Source organism: Enhydra lutris, unplaced genomic scaffold (genome assembly GCF_002288905.1).
Source record: "Enhydra lutris kenyoni isolate GAN:26980312 unplaced genomic scaffold, ASM228890v2 scaffoldscaffold38, whole genome shotgun sequence".
NCBI classification, from domain to species: domain Eukaryota; kingdom Metazoa; phylum Chordata; class Mammalia; order Carnivora; family Mustelidae; genus Enhydra; species Enhydra lutris.
In genome coordinates this window covers 19,411,380-19,431,496 of record NW_019154122.1, presented here as the reverse complement: position 1 = coordinate 19,431,496, position 20,117 = coordinate 19,411,380, and the positions used below count along the sequence as shown (strand labels likewise).

The following is a 20,117-nucleotide window of genomic DNA, read 5'->3' as shown; positions in this document are numbered from 1 at the left end:
GACCAGGCTCCTCGGGGCACATCCGTCCTGGGAACGCGCCTGGCTTGGCACGGCCCTGGGGCGCGCGCACGTGTGCAGCGGGAGCGCGCCCGAGTTACAGGGTCAGGGACGCCGCCTGCAGCCCAGGCGGCCGAGGGTGGGAGGCTCCCGGTGGGGGCCAGCAGCCAGAGGGCCGCGCCTGTAGGAGTGACTCGGGGCCGTGCCTGCCGTGCCGCGGGCCCCACCTGGCAAGAAAGGCTGCTTCATGGTCTCCATCAGACTCTTGAGGTCGTGCTCCACGTAGTTCATCACGATGTAGATCTTGTCCATGTTGCTGCCCACAACGATTTCCTGAGAGACAAAAGCCGGCGGGCAGGTCACCTGGGGTCCCCTCTAGGCCCCAGCTCCGTGACCGCTGACTCTTGGGGCCTAGACACACGCAGACGGCAGGGACCTGTGAGGGTAAGGGTCAGGGTTAGGTGTGGTAACCTTTAAGGGGCTGATGTGGCGGGGCCGCCAAGACTCCGTTTTTGCACGACACAGGTGAGCGCGACCCCCAGGCTGCCCTTGGGGCACAGGCCCGGGAGGCCTTACCCGGACTGTGACGATGTTGGGGTGCTGCGCCTTAAGGATGGTGTTGATCTCCCTCAGAGATGTGATCGGAAAGCCCTCTTTCTCCTTCTCCATCTTCAGCCGCTTCAAAGCCACAATTTCATCTGAAAACAGTTGGGAGGCAGGTTGAGGACACCTCCTTCCGCACACACGCACGTGGCCGGGACTCGGGAAGGGCTTCGTGTGCCCAGAGAAATCTTGTTTTAACGGATGTCTCACATCCGCACCAAGAGAGAAAGCCCAAACCTGCTACCCTGAACAAAACACGAGGCCTATTTCCAAACTGGCTTCGTCCAAAACAGGTAAGGATTTCCCATTCTCTCTGTCCCTGCTGTGGTTTGCCAGGAGACACCGCAAACCTCAACATCCCAACCCAGAAACATCCACAGAAACATCTCAAGTGGCCTCCCTGAGTTTCCAAGAGCCAGATGTGGTGCCAGGGAAGCTTCCAGGCCATGGCTCACGCACCTGTTCAGGTGCTAGCGCTCGAAGTGGACTCCACACCCCTCCCTGGAGCCGAGGCACCTGCCACCACAACCAGGCTGACCTCTGGACTCTACAGATATCAAGGAGTCAACGGCTCAGGGGCCCGTGAGTCGTTAGCTGGAGCTCTCCAGGTAAGGGGAGGCCGTTGACTGGGCATCTGCGCAGGGAAGACTCCCAGGAGAGGAAGAACTGTGTGTTCAATGACCTAGACACGGAGGGTGCCAAGGGCCAGGATGGCCCGGGCTTGGATCTCAGTCCCTGCAAGCCGGCTGTGGCTTAAGCAGAACGCCCTGCCTGCCTCCCTCCCAGAGTCCACGTGGGACCAGCAAGACTGTGCAGGGGAAACACGCCAGGCCCGAGAAAGTGCGGTGGGTATGCCCACGGACAATGCTCCTCAGGAGAGATTCCTTCCTGCCCGAGGACAGGTTCTCTGTGCCACCTGGCTCCGGCCCTGCATCTCCCTCCCCCCACCCTGGGGGCCACGCGATACTGCCCCCACCTGTTTTCTTGTCCTTTGCTCTGTACACCACCCCGTAAGTGCCTTCCTCGATCCTGTTCAGGCACTGGAACTCCTCCACGCTGCGACAACCCTGGAAGGAAGCAGGCCGTGGGACGCAGAGGCCGCGGCCGCGCTCACACCCGCACTCACACCCACATGGAGCTGGGGCAGCAGGCCCTGCCCCGAATGCGTCTGGTGGGAGTGCGGCTGCGGCCCCCCGCCCGGCCTCCTCAGTGAGCACGCGCTCCTGCGTCAAGAAATAAAACCACCTGCCGTAACACCTGGTCCCGGGCGCACCCTTCTGAGCCAGGCCTGGTCTGCTGCTCCGCGCTAAGGTAACACCAGGGATGACACCGCCAAAGCCCCGGCACCTTCCCGCATGGCACGGGTGACCCCAGTGGCAGGTGCCCACAGCAGAGGCCCCACTCTCAACCCCCAGCCCTATCCACTGTCGGCCAAGCTGAGCCAGCCTTGGGGTGGAGGGACGCCTGACCTGCAGGGCAGGGAGGTACTTGGGCAGCTCCTGTTTGAGTTCAATGGGCGACAAGGCGGGAGAGTCGGGCACAAAGTCGCCCTCAGTCAGGGCGCTACTCTGCGGAGTGCCCTCGCCGGCGTCTTCCTCCCCTTCCTCGCTTTCTCCGGAGTCTCGGTCAAATCGCGACTCTGGAACTTCAAACGTTAAACCCAACTGTGGAACCAGGAATAAGCAATGTCATCGTCCCTCTCGTGCTCTGGGGTGGGGGGACACCAAGTGCATGCCAGAGCCACAAAGGCGACCCCAGATGTGTGTACCCCACCACTCTGGACAGAGGGCACTGGGGTCTTGGGGTTTACCAGCTCAGCCGGGGGCCTGGGAGCCGCTGACCAGAGCCGGGGCTCAAAGGAGGCACACCCGGGACTCGTCTCTGGGGCCCTGAGGGCCCAGCCCGGCTGCTGCCTCCCTGCCGTGTCTAAGACACGGGGATGCTGAGGACTTGGGGATGCTAGCCTGCCACGGTCACAGCGGGTCTGTCAGGGAGCCGGCTGCCTGTGCCTCGGGCGAGGGTATGCACACAGGACGGTGACCTGCTGGCTTTGGAAAGGGTCACAGAGCTGAGGGGCAGCCGAGGGAAGGGCTGCCTCGCAGGGGTGCCGCTCACCGACCAGGACGTGGTTCTCGCTCTCCCGCTCTCCGTCCTCACTCATCTCGTCCTCACTCACTTCCTCTGCAAGACAGAGCGGGGGTCTGCTCACACCTGCAGGGCCTGGACCCCGCAGGCTTGGGCTTGGCCTCTTTCTAGGGCTCTTCAGACCCTCCACGGGCACAAACAAGGGTCTGCTTTAGCTAATGAAAAGCAAAAACCACTGTAAATAATCACTTCTGGGGTCTCATGGGAACCCCAGGTACCAAAGCATTTTCCACTTGGGGGTATTTTTGAACCGAGAGCGCCAGTGATTCCTCCGCAGCCTGTAAACACCAGACGAGACGGTGGGAGCCCCGCGCCCTCCTCACCGGCCGACTGTCCTGACGCATCCTCGGAGTTGCTGCCCGTCTCCTCCTCCTCTTCCTCCTCTTCCTCCGACTCTTCACTGCTGCTCCCCTCCTCCTCCTCCTCCTCCTCCTCTTCCTCCTCCTCCTCCTCCTCCTCCTCCGAACCTGACCCTGACTCCGCTGCGGGAAGAAAACAGCTGGAAGCGCACAGCGGGGACGAGCGGCCCCCACCCCACCCCCGCGTGGCCGCGGAGCCGGCGCTTACCTGATGAGGACTCGGCAGAGCTGGTTTTCCTTTCGCTGTCGCTGACGTCCTGCAGGTCGGACAGCAGGTCTCGCTCCTCCGTTTTCTCTTCTTTCACTTACGAAACAAACCATCAAAGTTGAACGCGGGAAGCGTTTGACCATGAACGAGACCCGACAGCATCTTTCCTGCAGAGGCTGACTGGGGCCTGGGTGACACACGGCCCCCCACGGAGCGGGAAGACCGCCCTCGACACCCGTAACAGGGTCTCCGACACATACAAACGTGCTCCACACTAACGACGGTCCCACCGCGCGTTCCGGGAGTCCTACAGCCCATCTCATTGCACAACAAAAGCACGTTTTCGTGAAGTCTTCGTTTGCCGAGAGCCCTGTCACGCTGGCCCGCAGGCAGGCCCCGCGCGCCCTCACCTGGCTTCCGGCCGTCTGTCAGCTCGAACCTCTCTCGGGGTGGCCGCAGCGGGCTGCGACTCCAGTGGCTGCCTTTCACTTTGTCGCCATAGTCTTCTCTCATCGTTCGGTGATGTGCAGACACTGGGGCACAAAACACAGCAGGAGGCAGGGCTGGCAGCACCCTCTCCAGCGGGGCCCTGCCTCGGTCAGGTCTCAGCCGCACCCCTGCCGGTGGTGACGCAGAACATGTGCTCATAGCTCTGGCGACAGAGGCTGGAGGCTGCCACAAGGACCTTCCAGACTCCTCTCCATTGGTCAGAAAGGAAGGGGCCATGACCCGCCTCTTCAAGCCTGTGCCGGGCCAGTGTGGGCAGCAGACACGGCAGCCCGGCACCGGGCCTGGGAAGGCCCCGCCACGCGCCCTCACCGCACACCTCAAGTGCCCACGGCCTTCCTCGGCCAGGGACACACAGTCAAGCTCAACTCCTGAGCCCCACGGCCTGCCCCCGCGTCGCATGGCCATCGTCCGGAGCACCTCATCCCTCAGTGTCACTCGTGCGGCCCTGAGCTCACCCATGGGAGCAGCACCCCGGCCACAAGGCGCACCCACCCGCACCTTCCCTGCGGGCCTCGCGCTCCTTGCGCCGCTCCTCTGCCCGCCGCTCCCGCTCCTTCTGCTCCCGCTGCTCCTTCTGCTGCTCGCGCATCTTCCGCTCTCGCTCCCGCTTCCTCTCCAGCTGCTCAAGGCGGTCCCTGCAATGAGCACAGGCCAACGCTCTCTCCAGTTTTCCTTTTTTACCCCAAGTGCTTTCTGTTCAAATTAAAAAATCGCCCATTTAGGTTATTCAAACCATAAAGGGCTTTTTCACAGCCACCGATATCCCGAGCACACGTCCTCACAGACGCGAGAACAAGCAAGGGGCACCGGAGCGGTGCGGGGAGGGCGGTCAGTCGTTGAGCCTCGGACTCTTGATTTGGGCTCGGGTCATGACCTTGGGGTCATGAGACTGAGCCCCTCGAAAGGCTCCATGGTCGGCGCAGAGTCTGCTGATCTCCCTATCTCTGCCCCCATCCCCGTTTGTACACTTTCTCTCTCAAATAAAAGTTTTTTTTTTTTTTTTAAGATTTTATTTATTCACTTAACAGACAGAGATCACGAGTAGGCAGGGAGGCAGACAGAGAGAGGAAGGGAAGCAGGCTCCCTGCTGAGCAGAGAGCCTGATGTGGGGCTCGATCCCAGGACCCTGGGACCATGACCCGAGCCGAAGGCAGAGGCTTCACCCACTGAGCCACCCAGGCGCCCCTAAAAGTTTTTTTTTTTAAACATTCTTATCGATCTGACAGAGACTGAGAGATTGAGAGAGAGAGCTCACGCACAAGCAGCAGAACAGCAGGCAGAGGGAGAGGACCCAGTAGGCTCCCCACCAAGCAGGGAACCCGACGTGGGGCTTGATCCCAGGAAGCCAGGATCACGCCCTGGGCTGAAGACAGGCTTCACTGACTGAGCCACCCAGGCGCCCCTCAGATGAATTGAGTCTTTAAAAAAGAAGAAGAAAGGGACGCCTGGGTGGCTCAGGGGGTTAAAGCCTCTGCCTTCGGCTCGGGTCATGATCTCGGGGGCCAGGGGTCGAGCCCCACATTGGGCTCTCTGCTCAGCGGGGAGCCTGCTTCCCTTCCTCTCCCTCTGCCTGCCTCTCTGCCTGCTTGTGATCCCTTTGTCAAATAAATGAATAGAGTCTTTAAAGAAGAAGAAGAAGAAGAGGAGGAGGAGGAGGAAAGCAAATGCTGGCACAATGAGCTCAATGCTTCCGGACGCCGGTCTGGCGGGCCTGTAGGCGTGGCCGGCAGCACAGCTCACATCCACCTTTACGGAGGTCTAGGTCTTCAGGGGCTGCAGCGGGGGTGGAGGAGTCCACCTGGGGAAGGTGCGGAGGAGGATGTGGATGCAGGCCTGGGCCCTGTCCCTCCTCCTCACTGGATTCTGTGGCAGACGGACCCCCAGGCGATTCGCCAGCCCAGCAGGCACAAGTGTGGCATGTGAAGGGCAGCGGGGAAGAGCCACTTCATGACGGCGTTGAGTCACCAAGGACCGCGCGCGGCCTGCCCACAGCACAGGCAAACAGTGCAAAGGGGCCAGTTGCAGTAAACTTTCATGTCCCTACAGTTATGTCCAAATATAAAAAGGCCAGTACACTGAAAAAGAAGAAAGCAAGCACCAGTATACTCAAACAGAAATGAGCACGAACAATGGCGAAAATGGAACAAGGCCGCGGTCCAGTCCCCGGGCCTGTGCTGACTCTGGGGCCCATCAGAGGGCCCTGCTGCGGAAGCCTGGGATTCTAGGAACTATTCTGTAAGTGCCCGAGTCCAAGCTGTTGTGAGGTAACAGCTGTAGCATAACATGAGACCCAACCAGAGAATTCCATTTTTCATAAACTTATGAAGTCGTGCAACCATCACCATGAGCCAGTTCTAAAACACGCCCATCGCCGGACAGGCCCCCTCGCGCCCACCTGTGGCCAGCTCCTCGCCTGCCCCACAAGCCTGTTTCTTTGTGCTTGGGATCCTGTGGATATTCCTTCTGCTTCCTTTGGGTTGAGTCTGCCTCTCTCTTCTGCTAAGGGTAGAGGCTCGGCTGCTGACCTAACAACTTCGCTGTTATCAGTGCCTAAAAGCCAAAACGTCTCACTCCATGCACAGCCTTTTCTGCATCACTAACTCTGGGCATCCTGCTTCTGTTTTCATTCAGTTCAAAATGATTTTTTTCTTCTTCCAGTAGGTTTCATGTTCAGGGAGGCGCCCAACGTGGGGCCTGAACTCACGACCCTGAGACCAAGACGTGAGTTGAGATCAAGTCGGAAGCTTGACCGACTCAGCCCCCAGGCACTTTTGTTTCCTTTTATTTGGGCCATAGGTTATTCAGAAAAGGACTGTGGGATTTCTAAACATTTGAGGATTCCCTCAAGTTTGTTTCTTTGTGTTGATTTCGACTTTAACCCTTTGTGGGAAGAGGGTATACTTTGTACGGCCTCAGTTCTCAGATCTGAAACCTGCTCTGTGGCCCACGCAGGATCCACGTGGCACAACCTTCCCTTTCCGAGTGCGTACCTGCAGCTGGCTGTGGGGCGCTGTGTGCAAGGTCACTGAGACCGAGCCTGTGCAGGCTGCTTTCCAGATGTTTCACATCCTTTTCTCTGGCGGTTCCGCCAACAGTGACACACCGCACTGAGGGTGCTCGTCTCTTCTCCTGAACTTGATACCTTCTGCTGTTCAACAGTTGGCACTGACGAACGACCCACTTCTCCCTTGAGCGGTCAGGCACATACACGTTTGCCACCATCACTCCCTTCTGCTGTACGGACCCTTCTGTCATTGGGAAGCCCCGTGTCAGCGCTGGTGACTTCTGTCAGGTAACCGATGTCTCGCCTGAGCCCCTTGGGCTCGCAGCTGCTGTGGGTGTGGGACGTCTCTGTCCGTATGCTTACTTTTGACTTATTTTTGTCCTGGACTAAGAGGTTCTCCTTACAGACAATATACTGGATCTTGCTTTGCTGTCGAAGAACCTCTCCTCTGGGGTACACAAACCACTCCACATTTCATGTAATTATGGATCTGGTTGAATTTGCTTTCTGTCACTGTTTGAGTTTTATGCCTTCCGTCTTTTTGGTTTAAGTAAGGGTCTTAAGAAAACCCTGCCAAGCCTACGGCCATACCACCCTGAACGCGCCCGATCTCGTCTGATCTCGGAAGCTAAGCAGGGTCGGGCCTGGTTAGTACTTGGATGGGAGAAAACCCTGCCGAGTCCCGTTGGCACTAGTCGGTCACTCTCTTCATGGCTGCTCCAGGATGGGCAGCGCGCATCTTCTCAGACTTACTTCATCCCAGGGAATGCCGGAGCCCCGTGCGGAACAGCTCGGGCCCTCCCCATTCTCTGTGCAGCCCACACGCGCGGCGTCACACCACAGCATTTCACTCATCACTGTTTCATGCAATCGTGTCTCTTACGGAAATTAAGACGTGAGAAGAAACATTTGTAGATTCTGTTACGTTAACCCGAGCCTTTACCATTTCCAGTGCTCATCTCTTCTTCCTGAATTTGATACCTTCTGCTGTTCAACATGAAGGTCTTCCTTGAGTATTTAAGGCAGGTCTTGTTAATAATGAATTCCACTGGTTTATCTTTCCTATTCCCCTCACTTTGGAAGAAGAATTTTGCTGGATACAAAATTCCTGGTTGCCAGGCTTTCCTTCGGCAGTGGGGCCTGCCACGCCACCGCCTCCTGGCCCCCACTGACTCTGAGAAGTCAGCCGTCAATCGCACTGAAGCCCGCCTTCTAGGTACATTTTTCTCCTGCTTCCTTTCAAGATTTTTCTCTGGCTTTCACCAGTGTCACTGTGATGCCACTTTATGGATCCTACCCGGGGTACCGAGCTTCTAGGATGTGTAGATAAATGCTTTTCATCAAATCTGGGATGTTCTCAGGCATCGTTTAAAGAAACACCTTTGTGCTGCTTCCCTCTTCTCTCCTGGGACTGCCAATTACATGGGTGTGGGAAGAACAGATGCTGTCCCACAGATTTTTTTTTTTAAGATTTTATTTATTTATTCGACAGACAGAGATCACAAGTAGGCAGAGAGGCAGGCGGGCCGGGTGGTTGGGGGGGGAGGCAGGCTCCCTGCTGAGCAGAGCCCGATGTGGGGCTCGATCCCAGGACCCTGGGATCGTGACCTGAGCTGAAGGCAGAGGCTTTAACCCACTGAGCCACCCGGGCGCCCCAAGTCCCACAGATCTTTGAGGCTCTGTTCATCTTTTGTTAATTCTCTCCGTTCTTCAGAAAGCCTAATTTCTATTGCTCCATTTCAAGTTCCTTGCTAATGCGGAACACTCAGTTTCTACTGATGCTTTTCTTCCTTCATACAGAGTCACACTTTCCTATTTCTTTTATGTCTCAAAACTTTTTGTTGAAAACTGGACATATTTCAGGGGTGCCTGGGTGGCTCAGTGGGTTAAAGCCTCCGCCTTCAGCTTGGGTCGTGGTCTTGGGGCCCTGGGATGGAGCCCCGCCGTCGGGCTCTCTGTGCCGCGGGGAGCCTGCTTCCCCGCCTCTCTCTGCCTACTTGTGATCTCTGTTGAATAAATAAATAAAAATCTTAAGAAAAAAAAGAAAGAAAACTGGACACATTTCAAGGGCACTCTAACAAAATCTTTTTTTTTTTTTTAAGACTTTATTTGAGTGAGTGAGAGATAGAGAGCGAGCGCGCACACATGCAGGGGAAGCAGCAGGCAGAGGGAGAGGCAGACTCCCCGCTGAGCAGGGAGGCCAACGCAGGGCTCGATCCCAGGACCCTGGGCTGAAGGCAGACATTCACCCGACTAAATGACCCAGGTGGCCCTCTAACAAAAATCTTAAAAAAAAGAAAGAAAGGAGAGAGAGACAGAGAAAGTTGGACATTTCGGGTAACACAGTGTAGCCACTTTGGATTCTCATTTTTCCTCTTAGTTGCTGTTTGGTAACATGCTGTGCTAATCTGTGAACTCTGTCTCCCGACTAGAGGGCGGCCACTGCTCTTTTCTTCTGATACGTTTTTTATTTTCAAGCTTGGCTTCCTTGGGTCACCGCTGTGTGTGCACAGCTGTGCTGTCAGCCCATCCTTAACAGAGTCAGCACAGAGCCGGGCAAACGTGGGTGATTCACACGCTCGCCATGAACCTGGCCACAAAGCTCCTCTCACCTCGTGATCTCTGACCTTCACCTGAAGACTCAGTTTGTCCCTTCCCATACCACCTCCACGAGAACAAAGGCTCTTGTCACACCTTCTTCAGTTCACCCCTTCGGCCTTTGTTGCCGGGAATGTCAGCAATATCCACCCTCCTACTTCTCCCTTCCTTGTAGCAGGCCAGCCACCAAGCTTTCTCTGGAAATGACCTCAACAGACAGAGGTGGCCCTCCTATTCACATCTGGCCCTTATGAACAGATCTGGGGCTAATCAGATGCTTTCCTCTGGGAATCTGAGCCCACAGAGGTGTACTTGGAGACAAAGGTCCAAGAGTCTGGTGTCTCAGCTCCCAGGCCTTTGGATTTCCCTTTGTTTTGTTTGAAAGAACTACAGTGCAGCCTGCAGTCTACAGTCTTTTAGAGAACCCCAAGCAACGTATTCCCTTAGTCTTCCTGGCTTAGGCCACCTAGAACAGAGCTTGGTACAGACCACGCACTCAGTAAGTACTTCTGCAGAAATCACCCTAAACTAGACTTCTCTTGGGTGTAGATTCTAAGTCAGAACTCCTATACGTGCACTGGTCTATCTCCAAGAGGGCCTCACTACCATGCCTCGAACACAGTACCCCCCGTCCTCTCAAGGGGCGTGCCCCATCCTGATGCATCAAGCTCAGACGTATTTACAGCTCCTCCTCCTCCTTACCCATCATCAGCTGAGAGGCATAGGAAGATCACTTCTCCCTCCTCTAGCTTCCTTCCCCTCTCCACTGTTAGGCGTTTGGCCCCCAAACTTTATTCCTTGTGTCTGAATTCCTATCTCAGACCCAGCTCCTGCCAGCAATGCCCCTTCCTTCAGGTCCACATCACACTCTTACACGGAATCTCAGGCAACTGCTGGCCTGGCCTGGCTCCTGAGCACCTTCCCCAGCAGCTTCCACCCGGAGAAACCGTCACCCAGCGTTCCATTCCCTTCATGATCTTTTCTCAGAAAGATTCACACCTATTTCTGTCTTCGGGATACAATAAAAACTTAATCCCGGGGCGCCTGGGTGGTTCAGTGGGTTGAAGCCTCTGCCATCGGCTCAGGTCATGATCCCAGGGTCCTGGGATCGAGCCCTGCATCGGGCTCTCTGCTCCGCGGGGAGCCTGCATCCCCCCCTCTCTCTGCCTGCCTCTCTGCCTACTTGTGATCTCTGTCAAATAAATAAATAAAATCTTTAAAACAAAACAAAACAAAACTTAATCCCTTCAGGACAAATCTCTTGACAAGCACCGCCCCACGTTCACTGCACTGGGACTCTGGGCCCACAAACCACTTCCGTGTCACATCTGTGTTATGCTGCCAGGTCACTGTGTGTCAAGATGGTCTCTTCTGCCACTTTGACAGGCTGCTGTCCCTAGGAGCGCCCCATCTGGGCTCCTTAAAGACGTGCTCACTCACCTCTCCCTTCTGGAGTGCTCCCGGGCCATGTCCCTCCTCTTCTGCCTCTCCCACTCCCGACGGGCCTTGTCCTGCTCCTCTCGGTGCCGTTTCCGGCGCTCGTGCTCTCGCTCCTTTTCCTTCGCTCTGGCATGCTTCCCTAAGGAGAAACAAAGTGTCACGCAAAGGGGCCCAATGCCCAAAACATGATTTGCAAATACACAGTGAAGAGAATTTTAATTAATGACTCGGAGCCTCCAAATCAGGGGAAAATAAGGTGGTGACCACAACAGAGTTGCAACTTCATCCTGTCTTTCAACTTTCTGTGTTAAATAAACTACCACTGGATGACAGCTGAGCCCTGAACACAGGGCAGGGGCACACGGCCCGGACACAGCCGGAAACCCAAGGGTAATTATGAGTCCTGAGCACTCAACTACGAACAGCCCACGCCGACCAGAGGCTTTACTGACGATGTGTCTTCTGTGTCACGTGTGTTCCCCACCGGACCCTAACAACTGCGTGAGCTACATCCAAGAGGCTGTTGTCAGCAAAACAAGAAGGGAAAGTGCATTTACGGCACTGCCCTGCAGTTACTCGGAAACATGCACGGATGAGCGGACCACGGGGCTCCAGCCCGCGCTGTTCAAGGGCCAGCTGTACGCCAGTGCCGTAATTAAGCACCACCACCAGCATCACCCAGGACAGAGCTCAACCTTGGTGGACTTCCGTCTTGTGTGACAGACCGCGCTCGTCAGCTGCGTTCGTAACAGGGACACCTGAACCGGGGGCTGGGGCCGTGACCCCAACACCCTAAGAGCCCTCAATAATGGTGGGAGATCAAACCCATTGGGACTTATCAAAGATCTTTCTTCAGGTAATTCAACACTGAACCGCTATAAAAAACGCATATAAATCCCCTACATTTGTTGAATTAACATAATATTACATTTAAATGAACTAACCCACAACAACGTAAGAAGAAAAAGACACCAGAAGAAAAATGAAACAGTTATTTGGAATGATCTATAATAAATTTATGCTTTCAGCTAAAATTTTACTTTCTCTTCTCTTTCAACCGTCCTCTGGATGAATCAGCAGGTTGTGATACAGGAAACAGACCACACCTGAACATGATACCAGAAAGAAGTAAAAGTAAAAATAAGAAAAACTTCTGTACCCCCTTCTGCTGAATGGCTACGATGCCTACGTTTCTCTTTCCTCTTTTCATCTTTCCTGTGATGAGCCTTTTCTTTCCGAGACATTTGCTGCGGTGGTTTGATAGCCAAAGAATCATCCTCCTCTCCTCTGAAATACACGACAGCATCACATCACGCTCGAGAGTAACGCGGGGAGTCAGGGCGCTGCGGAGCTCCTCCGCCCCAGAAACACGCACCGTTCAGAACACAGGAGTTCCACTGGACCCATCATTTTAAGCACTGTTAACTATTAAACTGAAGCCAAAACGGATTATCAAATACAGACTCAGATCAGGAGTGTAAGTGAAAAATCAACATCCACATGGAACAGTCAGTCTCAGGAAAGTTTAGGGGGCGATGGACATGTTCATTACCGTGACCATAACTGCACAAGTATGTACAAGTATCTCAAACCGCACACTCGTGTACACGTACATACACACACCTTATCATTTACGTATCAGTAAAGGTGTTAAAATACAGGTATCACAATCTTAATAAAACTTAATGACCCTAAAGGGTCCCTCAACAATATCTTCAACCGCCTGTATGACTGGAACCCCGTCAGACCTGATCTACGTCTCTGTACCTTACTTTCTGGTTACGTTGGCTTCAACTTTCTGATGATGGATAATTTGGTGCTGACCATGGGTACAAAAACGAATCAAATATATAAATAAAAATCCCTACAAATAAGTAAACAAATGAATAAATGCAGCTTGTGGATGGTGTGAGCTTAACTGAAGGCTGAGTGCCAGAAAAGAGACACACACCCAGCTGAACTTTCCTAAGACGGGTGAGGGGGGCAGTGATCACACAGAGGCCGCCCCGACTGTGAGGCAAACCTGAGGTCACACCTACAAACGTTCCCGAAGTAATGCGGAGAAGAGCGCAAGGGGCCCCCAGCTCCGCCGCGGGACTCAGCCAGCCTCGAAGCCAAGAGCATGTGCGGCCTGGACCGTCCTCGCCGAGTCCCTCGCCCCCACCTGTCTTCCATGGAGTCCTCTCGTCGGTACGGCGAGTTCCGGATCGTAATCTCCATGCGGTGGTCCCTCAGCTCCCCTTCCTCAAGGGAATCCCGCTTGGAATCGCGGTCATCAGACTAAGAAGCAAACAGAGAGTCATTTTCCCCAGACACGGTCTTGTCAGCGGCGGTCACACCCTGCCGCCTGCCGGAAACCCGTCTCCCGTCCGCTCTGAACGCGCAGTGCTCCGGGACCCTAAACCCTGCCCGCCGGCTCACACGCAGCCAGAAGGGACTCCGTAACCCCGGCCTGACCTGAGAAGTCGGGGCCAGCGCGGCGCCGCAGGGACTAGACTCTAGACCGAGCGGCCGTGTCCGCGCACCTGACCCGCTGCGAGACGCGCCCTGCGCCGGCCGTTCGGCCGCGAGCCGCGACTGCGGGGCCCCGAAGCCGACTTCGCCCGACACCCAGCACAGCTGCCCGGTTTCTCCGGACCGTGTTACGCAAACCGGGAAGGGAACGAAGGATGAAACGTTAACCCCAAGGCGGCCTCCCGGCAGACTGAGCCGGACACGGTGTCACCGGCGCACGAGCGCCGCGGGGGCGAGTCCAGCCGCGCCAGGACTCTGGCTCTCGGCGCGGTCCCGCCGCCCGCACACGGCCGAAGCGCGGCGTGTGCACGTCTTCGCCGCGCTCGGCCCGGCTCGGGCTCCCCTGCGACCGCGCGAAGCCGGCGGCACCGGCGCGAACACGCGCTGCTCTAGCGGGACAACGAGCGCAAAGAAACGGAGCGTCCTCGGGAAAAGCACGCACCGGGGCCGCGGCTTACGTTTTTCAGGCGTTTGATCTCCGCTTTCTCCTCCTGCTCCTTCCGCCGCTTCTTCTCCTGCAGGATCTCATCTAACGTCTTCACCTTCCAGGAGTCCTTCTCATCCCCCATTGGAGTGAGGGCGCTGCGGAGGCACGGCCGGCCCGTCAGGACGCGGCGACCCGGCCCCGGCTCGCGCCGCCTCCGACACAGCCCCGCGGGGGCAGCGCCGACCGCGCTCGCACCGCCGTCGCCGGGGCATCCCCGACGGCCCGGGGCGCGGCCTCGCCCCCGGTTACCTTTCCGCCGGAGCTCACGGCAGCCCCGCCGGGGGCTACATGAGATCCTCCGTGCGGAGCTCGCGGCGCGCTCCCCGGTCCTCCCCGCGCACCGGGCTGGCCCTCAGGAGGGTCCGGGAGCCGGGGTGGGGCGCTGCGACACGGCCGCGGCGCCGGGACCCTCGCCCCCTGGGCTCAGCCGCCACGAGCCGGGGTTCGGGCCCGACGCCGCCTCAACCCCCAGCTCCGCGCGGGGCGACGAGGCGGGAAGCGACGCCCGGACGCGAGAGGTCAGGGAGCTGGCTGCGCCCGCCGCTCGTTCCGGCCCTCCGCCACTCACCCCTGCACCGTTGCTGCTGCCGCCGCCACCGCCGCCACCGGTCCCGGAGCCTGAGGAGAAACAGCGCCCGGCGCGCGCCAGTAGCGTCGCCACTTCCTGCGTCGGCGCCGGCTGATGACACACGGGGGCGGGGCCCGCCGCCGGCTCGGGACCGAGGACATCCGGCGCGCTGGCTTGGCGTCACTTCCGTCCTGGAATTCCCGCGGCGGTTCCCCGCCCCGCTCGCCAGCCCCCGTCCGGGACCCGCCGGCTTCCGGCGCCAAGCCGGCCTGCGTGGTTTCAGGGGGCCGCAGAGACAGGGAGGGGGCGGGAAGGTAGGCGTCCACACTATGGCGACCAGTTCGGGCACAGAGGGCGAGTGGAACAGGGGCCGGTCGCCCCGGGCCCCGGGCTCCTGGGGCTGGGGCCTCCCTTCGCTTTTCTCCTTCGTGCTGAGAACTGCGGGCGCCCGCGGCTCCGTCGCGCCGACACAGGAGGGGCCCCCGAGGGAAACGCAGGCGGACAGGGTTCGCTTTATCGTGCTTCGGCCCCGCAACAGGCTTGACCGCCGCGCCCGTCCCCGAGCACTGCCCCGGCGAAGGCCGCAGCCCCGCACGCGCTCCGCTCCCAGCTGTGCGGTGTAGAGCGATGTAGCCGGTTCGGAGGCCGACATCCGTGCGGGGAAGCCACGGAGACGGGCCCTCCCCAGCCCAGCACCCGGGACGCCCCGGGCAGGTTCACACTCAGCTCACACGTCTGCAGACGGGGCTAGAAGTAGCCAGTGAACACCGATTTTCCTCAAATCTGGGAGAAGAATGGGGGGCGCATGGCGGGCTTAGTCCGGAAACATGTGGCTGTCGCTCCTACGATGGAGCCGCACTGCGGGGTGTGATGATTACTTACAATCTTTAAAACAGCGGGCGCTTCTGGTTACTATTACTACTTTTTAACCAATTATAATAGTTTCCAACTCCGTTTGGAATCTGGGCACCTATCCAGCGCCCATGAAACCCATAATCAGAACCTCAGGAAAACGAGTAAGTTCTGCAGAGATGGCGAGGTTGAAGGCTTTCCACCCAAGCGGCAGGCGGTCAGCAGACCCTCCCCTCGGGGCTTGGCTCCTCAGCCAGGAGAGAGGGAGACAGATTCACTAGGGGAGCTGGGGCATTCTTATTTCTAAACCAAGGGAAGAAAGAGGCCCCAACCAGAGCAGGTATGGACTTTGTGAAAGAATGAAGCCCTCAGTACATTGGTCAAAGGCAGAAGAAAAGACCTCCATGTGCACTAACTCCTTGTTTAGATTTTCCAACCCAGGGAAACCATGAAAACACTTGAGGCCTTGGGAAAGCACACCACCAGCCAGATGTAAAATGCCACGTGGTGCGTGTGTCATCCCTACCGGCCCATCCAAGGGGCCACTCACAGGCAGAACCCACTGGTTCTGGGAAAAGCATTTCCAGCGTGGCAGATGTTCTCTGTGCTGCGTGGGACTGTCTCTGATTCACCATGTGTATTTTTCCCAAATTAAAGACACATTTTGGATTGTGCAAAACATTCTCAGCTTTCCAGGGCAGATTGTTTTAATGCTGATATACAGGAAATTATGACTACTGGAATTAAAAAAAAAAAAAAAAAGCTTTTTAGGCCCTTCAGTGGAAGCTTCCTTGAAAGCCAGACATACTACATCTCTATGTATCAATGTAGGTGAGCAAATGACCTGATTTGACACCTGTTGGGAGTGTTTCTTTGCAAAGGCACAGACAACCATGGACACGGGAGGAACTGACCCAAGGAAGTGGTGACACCAAGTGTCAACGTTGATCCAAGCACATCCTGGGATGGCTCAATGAAAACATACTAGAAATACGACTACACAGATTTAATAAAAAACATACCATGTCTGTACATTCATTCCACACATGGCCAACACAGGCCACGGGTTTTGTCTCCTGGCAGGGCTGTCCTGGACGGAGACCAGACACGGGAAGAAGGAACGTAAGCCCCGGGCCGGTGCAGGGCCGCCCACAACTTGTGTTCTGAGGAAATGTCTCAGAAGCAGCTTTGCTGGAAATGACCTCATTTGCTAATAATTCAGGAAAATCTTCATTTTGTTTTTGATTTTGGAAAATCGCACCCGCAGGCAGCCACTTGTGATAGGAGACAGGGCACAGGTGACACGCAGGGCGCTTGGTCCCTTATGAGGCTCAGAAGCAGGCACTGCCCATCTGGCTGCGCTGGGATGGCGACCTCCGTGAGGAAGGCGGCACGAAATCCTCTTGCAACAAGATGACCGCAGACGTGTCCTCCGCTCCCATCCCGTTGGCTGCTGGTCACGGCAGCCACATTCTCGAGGGGGGAGGCACGGCTTGCACAGCACCGTGCCTTCACTCTGGTCCTCCCAGACCCAGGCACATCCTGCCACCCCAGTCACCTTCAACGAGTCCCCCTCAGTGTTGTTTGTGGGGGAAGCCGCGAGGGAAGGGGATAGAAATGGGGCAAGTCTCATAAATGTCTTCACAGTGCAGGTGAGCTTGGCACGCAGGCCAGCACACACCTGCCTGTCCACTGGGCACGGGAAGTAGCTTCATGAAAAGGTTGTAGTTTCTTGTTTTGTTCGTTCATTTTTGGTGGAAAATGTGGGCATTGAAAAAAGGCTGTAGTTTTAAAGGCTTTAACCCGTCATTATGGCACGCTTCTTCAAGTAGGCAGAAGTTCATAAGACATAATTATTGCTCTTTGTTTCCAAGAGATTTGACCTTTAGGAGGGCCTGTTTTCACTTTCCCAGCTGAGATGCCAACCGGAAAACCAGTGAAGAGATGATGGGAGCCAAGGACTGAACAACAGGGAGGGGGAATCAGAAGAGGGGCTGTTAGCGCCCGAGGCCCTCCTGTCGGCTACTTCACTCGTCACGGCAGGCAGGTCTCAGGCGGCCGTGTTGCGCCCCAGTGTGCACGCGTGGCACCACAGAGAGGTCTTAAAGCCTGGCTGGCAGAGGACAGAGCCCCGATCAGAACCCCGCCATGATGTGAGAGGAGGAGCAGAGCGCAGAGGCCCGGAGCCCGAACCTTGCAAAGGGCTCAGAAGCCCCGCATGGTGGTCCGTCTGCTCCGGGAGGCGAGAGCCAGGCCGAGCCAGCCTGTGGGTTCACCGTGTTAATGGTCACACAGCACACCTTCCAGAAGCCACTTGTCCCTGGCCACCTGTTTCCGTCAACAACTCCACTGTCATCGGAAACGCAGGGTGACAAAACCGTGAACACGACAAATGTTCTTCCCAGCACCCCACTCCCTCGTTCATGAGGGAAACCCTTAGCATCCTTGTCCAGGAGACAAGGTATGGCGCGGCCCAACCAGCGGGGTGATGGCAGGAGCGCCTCTAGGGAACCCTTCAGAACAGCCCGTGGTACACACAGGGGCCCAGAAAACAAAAGGGAATGTCCGTATGTCCTTGCCTGAGCCAAACACCACAGATGCCTGTCTGTCCCCCACCTCTGTGACCGGCAGTCACCGCCATCACATCGGGGGTCTCTGAATGAAGGGCAGCCACAGGTGAGAGTTGGGACCCTCAGGAGGTCTGGGGCCTAGTGCAGCAGAGACCCTGAAAGGGGTGGGGCACCTTCCCTTCCATAAGTGGCCTTTCCCTAAGTGGTACCGGCTGCCGACAGCTCTGGGGTGCAGAGGATGCCTTGGGTGGAAGGGCAGGAAGGCAAGGGCCCACCGGCCTGCCCTCTTCTGTGCCCCTTCCCCTCTCTCCTAGTGGTCACCTGGCTGCTGTGGCCTCTGGCCCAGGGAGTGGCACCTGGGCCTTCTGTCTCAGCACGGCAGCCCGCCAGATGGCAGAAGGACGTGCAGGCCCGGGGACACACGGCTGGCATCAAGCAGTGGGAGTGGCGCATGTTGGCACCTGTGGCCGTCCCCCCGCCAAGGCATGGGGGCCTGGCCTCACTGCAGCTGGACCTGCGTACTGGTGAGGGCCTGCAGAGGCTAGCGTGGGTCCCAGGGCCCCTCATGTGTTCATCATGGGGTCAGCAGGTGGGGGTTTTCACATCACGTGGCTGTGGCTCAGATGCTGGCTCTGGTCTCTGCCCCAGGAAGCTGGCGTCTGGGATCCCTGTGCAAGTTCCCGGTGGTTTTCACTGAGAACTCAAGAAAGGAGCAGGGAAGGCGGCACATCCGTTGGTCTCCTGCACCCTACTGACATGAGGGGCTGGGTGTCCGTGTCAGTGAGGAGGACAGCAGCGGTGGGCAGCACCTCGGGGCCCCGGGCACCTGCCGGGGCTTCCACAGCTCAGTGGTGTGGCCGGGGGTCCTTGGGGGTCAGCGGCTCCGTGTCGTCCTCCGGTGTCCGGCTGGCGGCCACAGCCAGGCTGTGCATGGCCTCCTGCTGGCGCTGCTTGGCTTTGCTGTAGAGCAGGACGCCGGCCGTCACTAGCGCAGTGCCGGTCGCCGACAGGCCGGTGACGCTGTTGCCGAACACGATGACACTGAGCCACGTGGTCGAGGCGTGCTTCACAGTGCTGGCCACGCTGCAACGACAGAGGTTACAGCCCGGGCTTGGCCCACCGCCCGCGCAGCCCAGGGGCACTCCCTCGCCGGCTCCCTCCTCCTCACTTTCACTAGCAAAGGTGTCCAACAGAGCAGCAGGGACAGGTTATGACGAACGGCCATACTCCCATCCCGTAGACTAAACCGACATTTTGCTTTATTTGCTTCATCCTATTTTGGGACTGAAATATTTTTCAGTAAATCACAGACATTATGGCATTTTCCCCTAACAGCTCAGCGTTCTGCTGAAGGGCAGGAGAGCTCTGCAGACGCCGCGGGCGGAGAGTTACAGGAGCCACCCCAGAAAGGCCCCTCGGGGACTCCGTCTCTTGTGCGAGCAAGGCTAGGACCCGTAGAAACGCAGTTAATGTGAAAGACGCTGACACGTTCACAGCACTTGTGTCTGTGGATCTTGGGCTACGTGTGCTTTACTCTTAATACTTTTCTGTCTTTTCCAAACTTCCAATGATGAATTAAGTATCGCTATTACGATATGAATAAGACACACCAAAAAGCTATTTTCTTTAAAAAGAATTGGTTTTCTGCTTTTGCCCTTTTTGAACCATTGTTAACAATCACAAAAAAACAAAGTTTCAGGGATATTTGGAAATAATTCCTGGCCCCAAATGGATACCAAAATATGTGACAGAAACAGTGACCACTCCGGGCCTCAGAATGTAAAAGTCCTGACCGACTGTGGCTGGCACTCCTGCAGGCCTTCCCCAGTCAGGAGCCAGGAAGGGGGAGGGCCACATGGGTCACAGGGTAGGGCGCGCAGCTGGTGCCCCGCACGGCCGCCACACTGGGCCAGAGCAGCCTGAGCAGAGGGGCGACAGCCGCCCCAGGGAACCCCGGAGAGACAGAGGCCTGGCTGTTCCACGTCTCTGCTGCCTGTTCAGAAGTTAAAAAAAAAAAGGTCCACTGACTTCCACGACAACGTGGCCAAAGCTAAGAACGTGGATTTCTAGGCTTGCTACGGATACGGGCTCATGCTTTTCTGCTTGTTACTGAAAACTCTCTAGTCTTGAAATGGTGTTTTTATTAAACTCTTTAAGTTACAGAAAGGAAGAGAAGCCAGCAAGGCCTCTGGCTCGTCTCTGTTTCCAGAGTTGTGCCTCCAACATGGGAGCCTACGGCTACATGTGGCTATTCAAATTAAA

At 56.9% G+C, this 20,117-nt stretch overlaps 1 protein-coding gene across 3 annotated transcripts in view; it reads right to left on the bottom strand.

Moving 5' to 3' along the window:
- LOC111154691 (cyclin-dependent kinase 11B) overlaps positions 1-20,117 on the bottom strand; it is a 31,437-nt gene that overhangs the window by 1,534 nt on the left and 9,786 nt on the right. The window contains exons 1-14 of one of the 3 annotated variants that reach the window (XM_022514530.1): positions 14,434-14,528; positions 13,837-13,960; positions 13,029-13,144; positions 12,024-12,151; positions 10,865-11,003; positions 4,321-4,457; positions 3,723-3,845; positions 3,313-3,408; positions 3,069-3,227; positions 2,716-2,781; positions 2,070-2,245; positions 1,577-1,667; positions 574-695; positions 225-330 (exon numbers count right to left, since the gene is read on the bottom strand). In XM_022514530.1, the coding sequence (XP_022370238.1) occupies positions 225-330; positions 574-695; positions 1,577-1,667; positions 2,070-2,245; positions 2,716-2,781; positions 3,069-3,227; positions 3,313-3,408; positions 3,723-3,845; positions 4,321-4,457; positions 10,865-11,003; positions 12,024-12,151; positions 13,029-13,144; positions 13,837-13,947 (1,570 nt within the window). In that variant the 5' untranslated portion in view covers positions 13,948-13,960; positions 14,434-14,528. Of the gene's footprint in view, positions 1-224; positions 331-573; positions 696-1,576; positions 1,668-2,069; positions 2,246-2,715; positions 2,782-3,068; positions 3,228-3,312; positions 3,409-3,722; positions 4,458-10,864; positions 11,004-12,023; positions 12,152-13,028; positions 13,145-13,836; positions 13,961-14,433; positions 14,529-18,772; positions 18,939-20,117 lie in introns of those variants that run through there. The other 2 variants (XM_022514528.1, XM_022514529.1) reach the window with 2 other exon arrangements.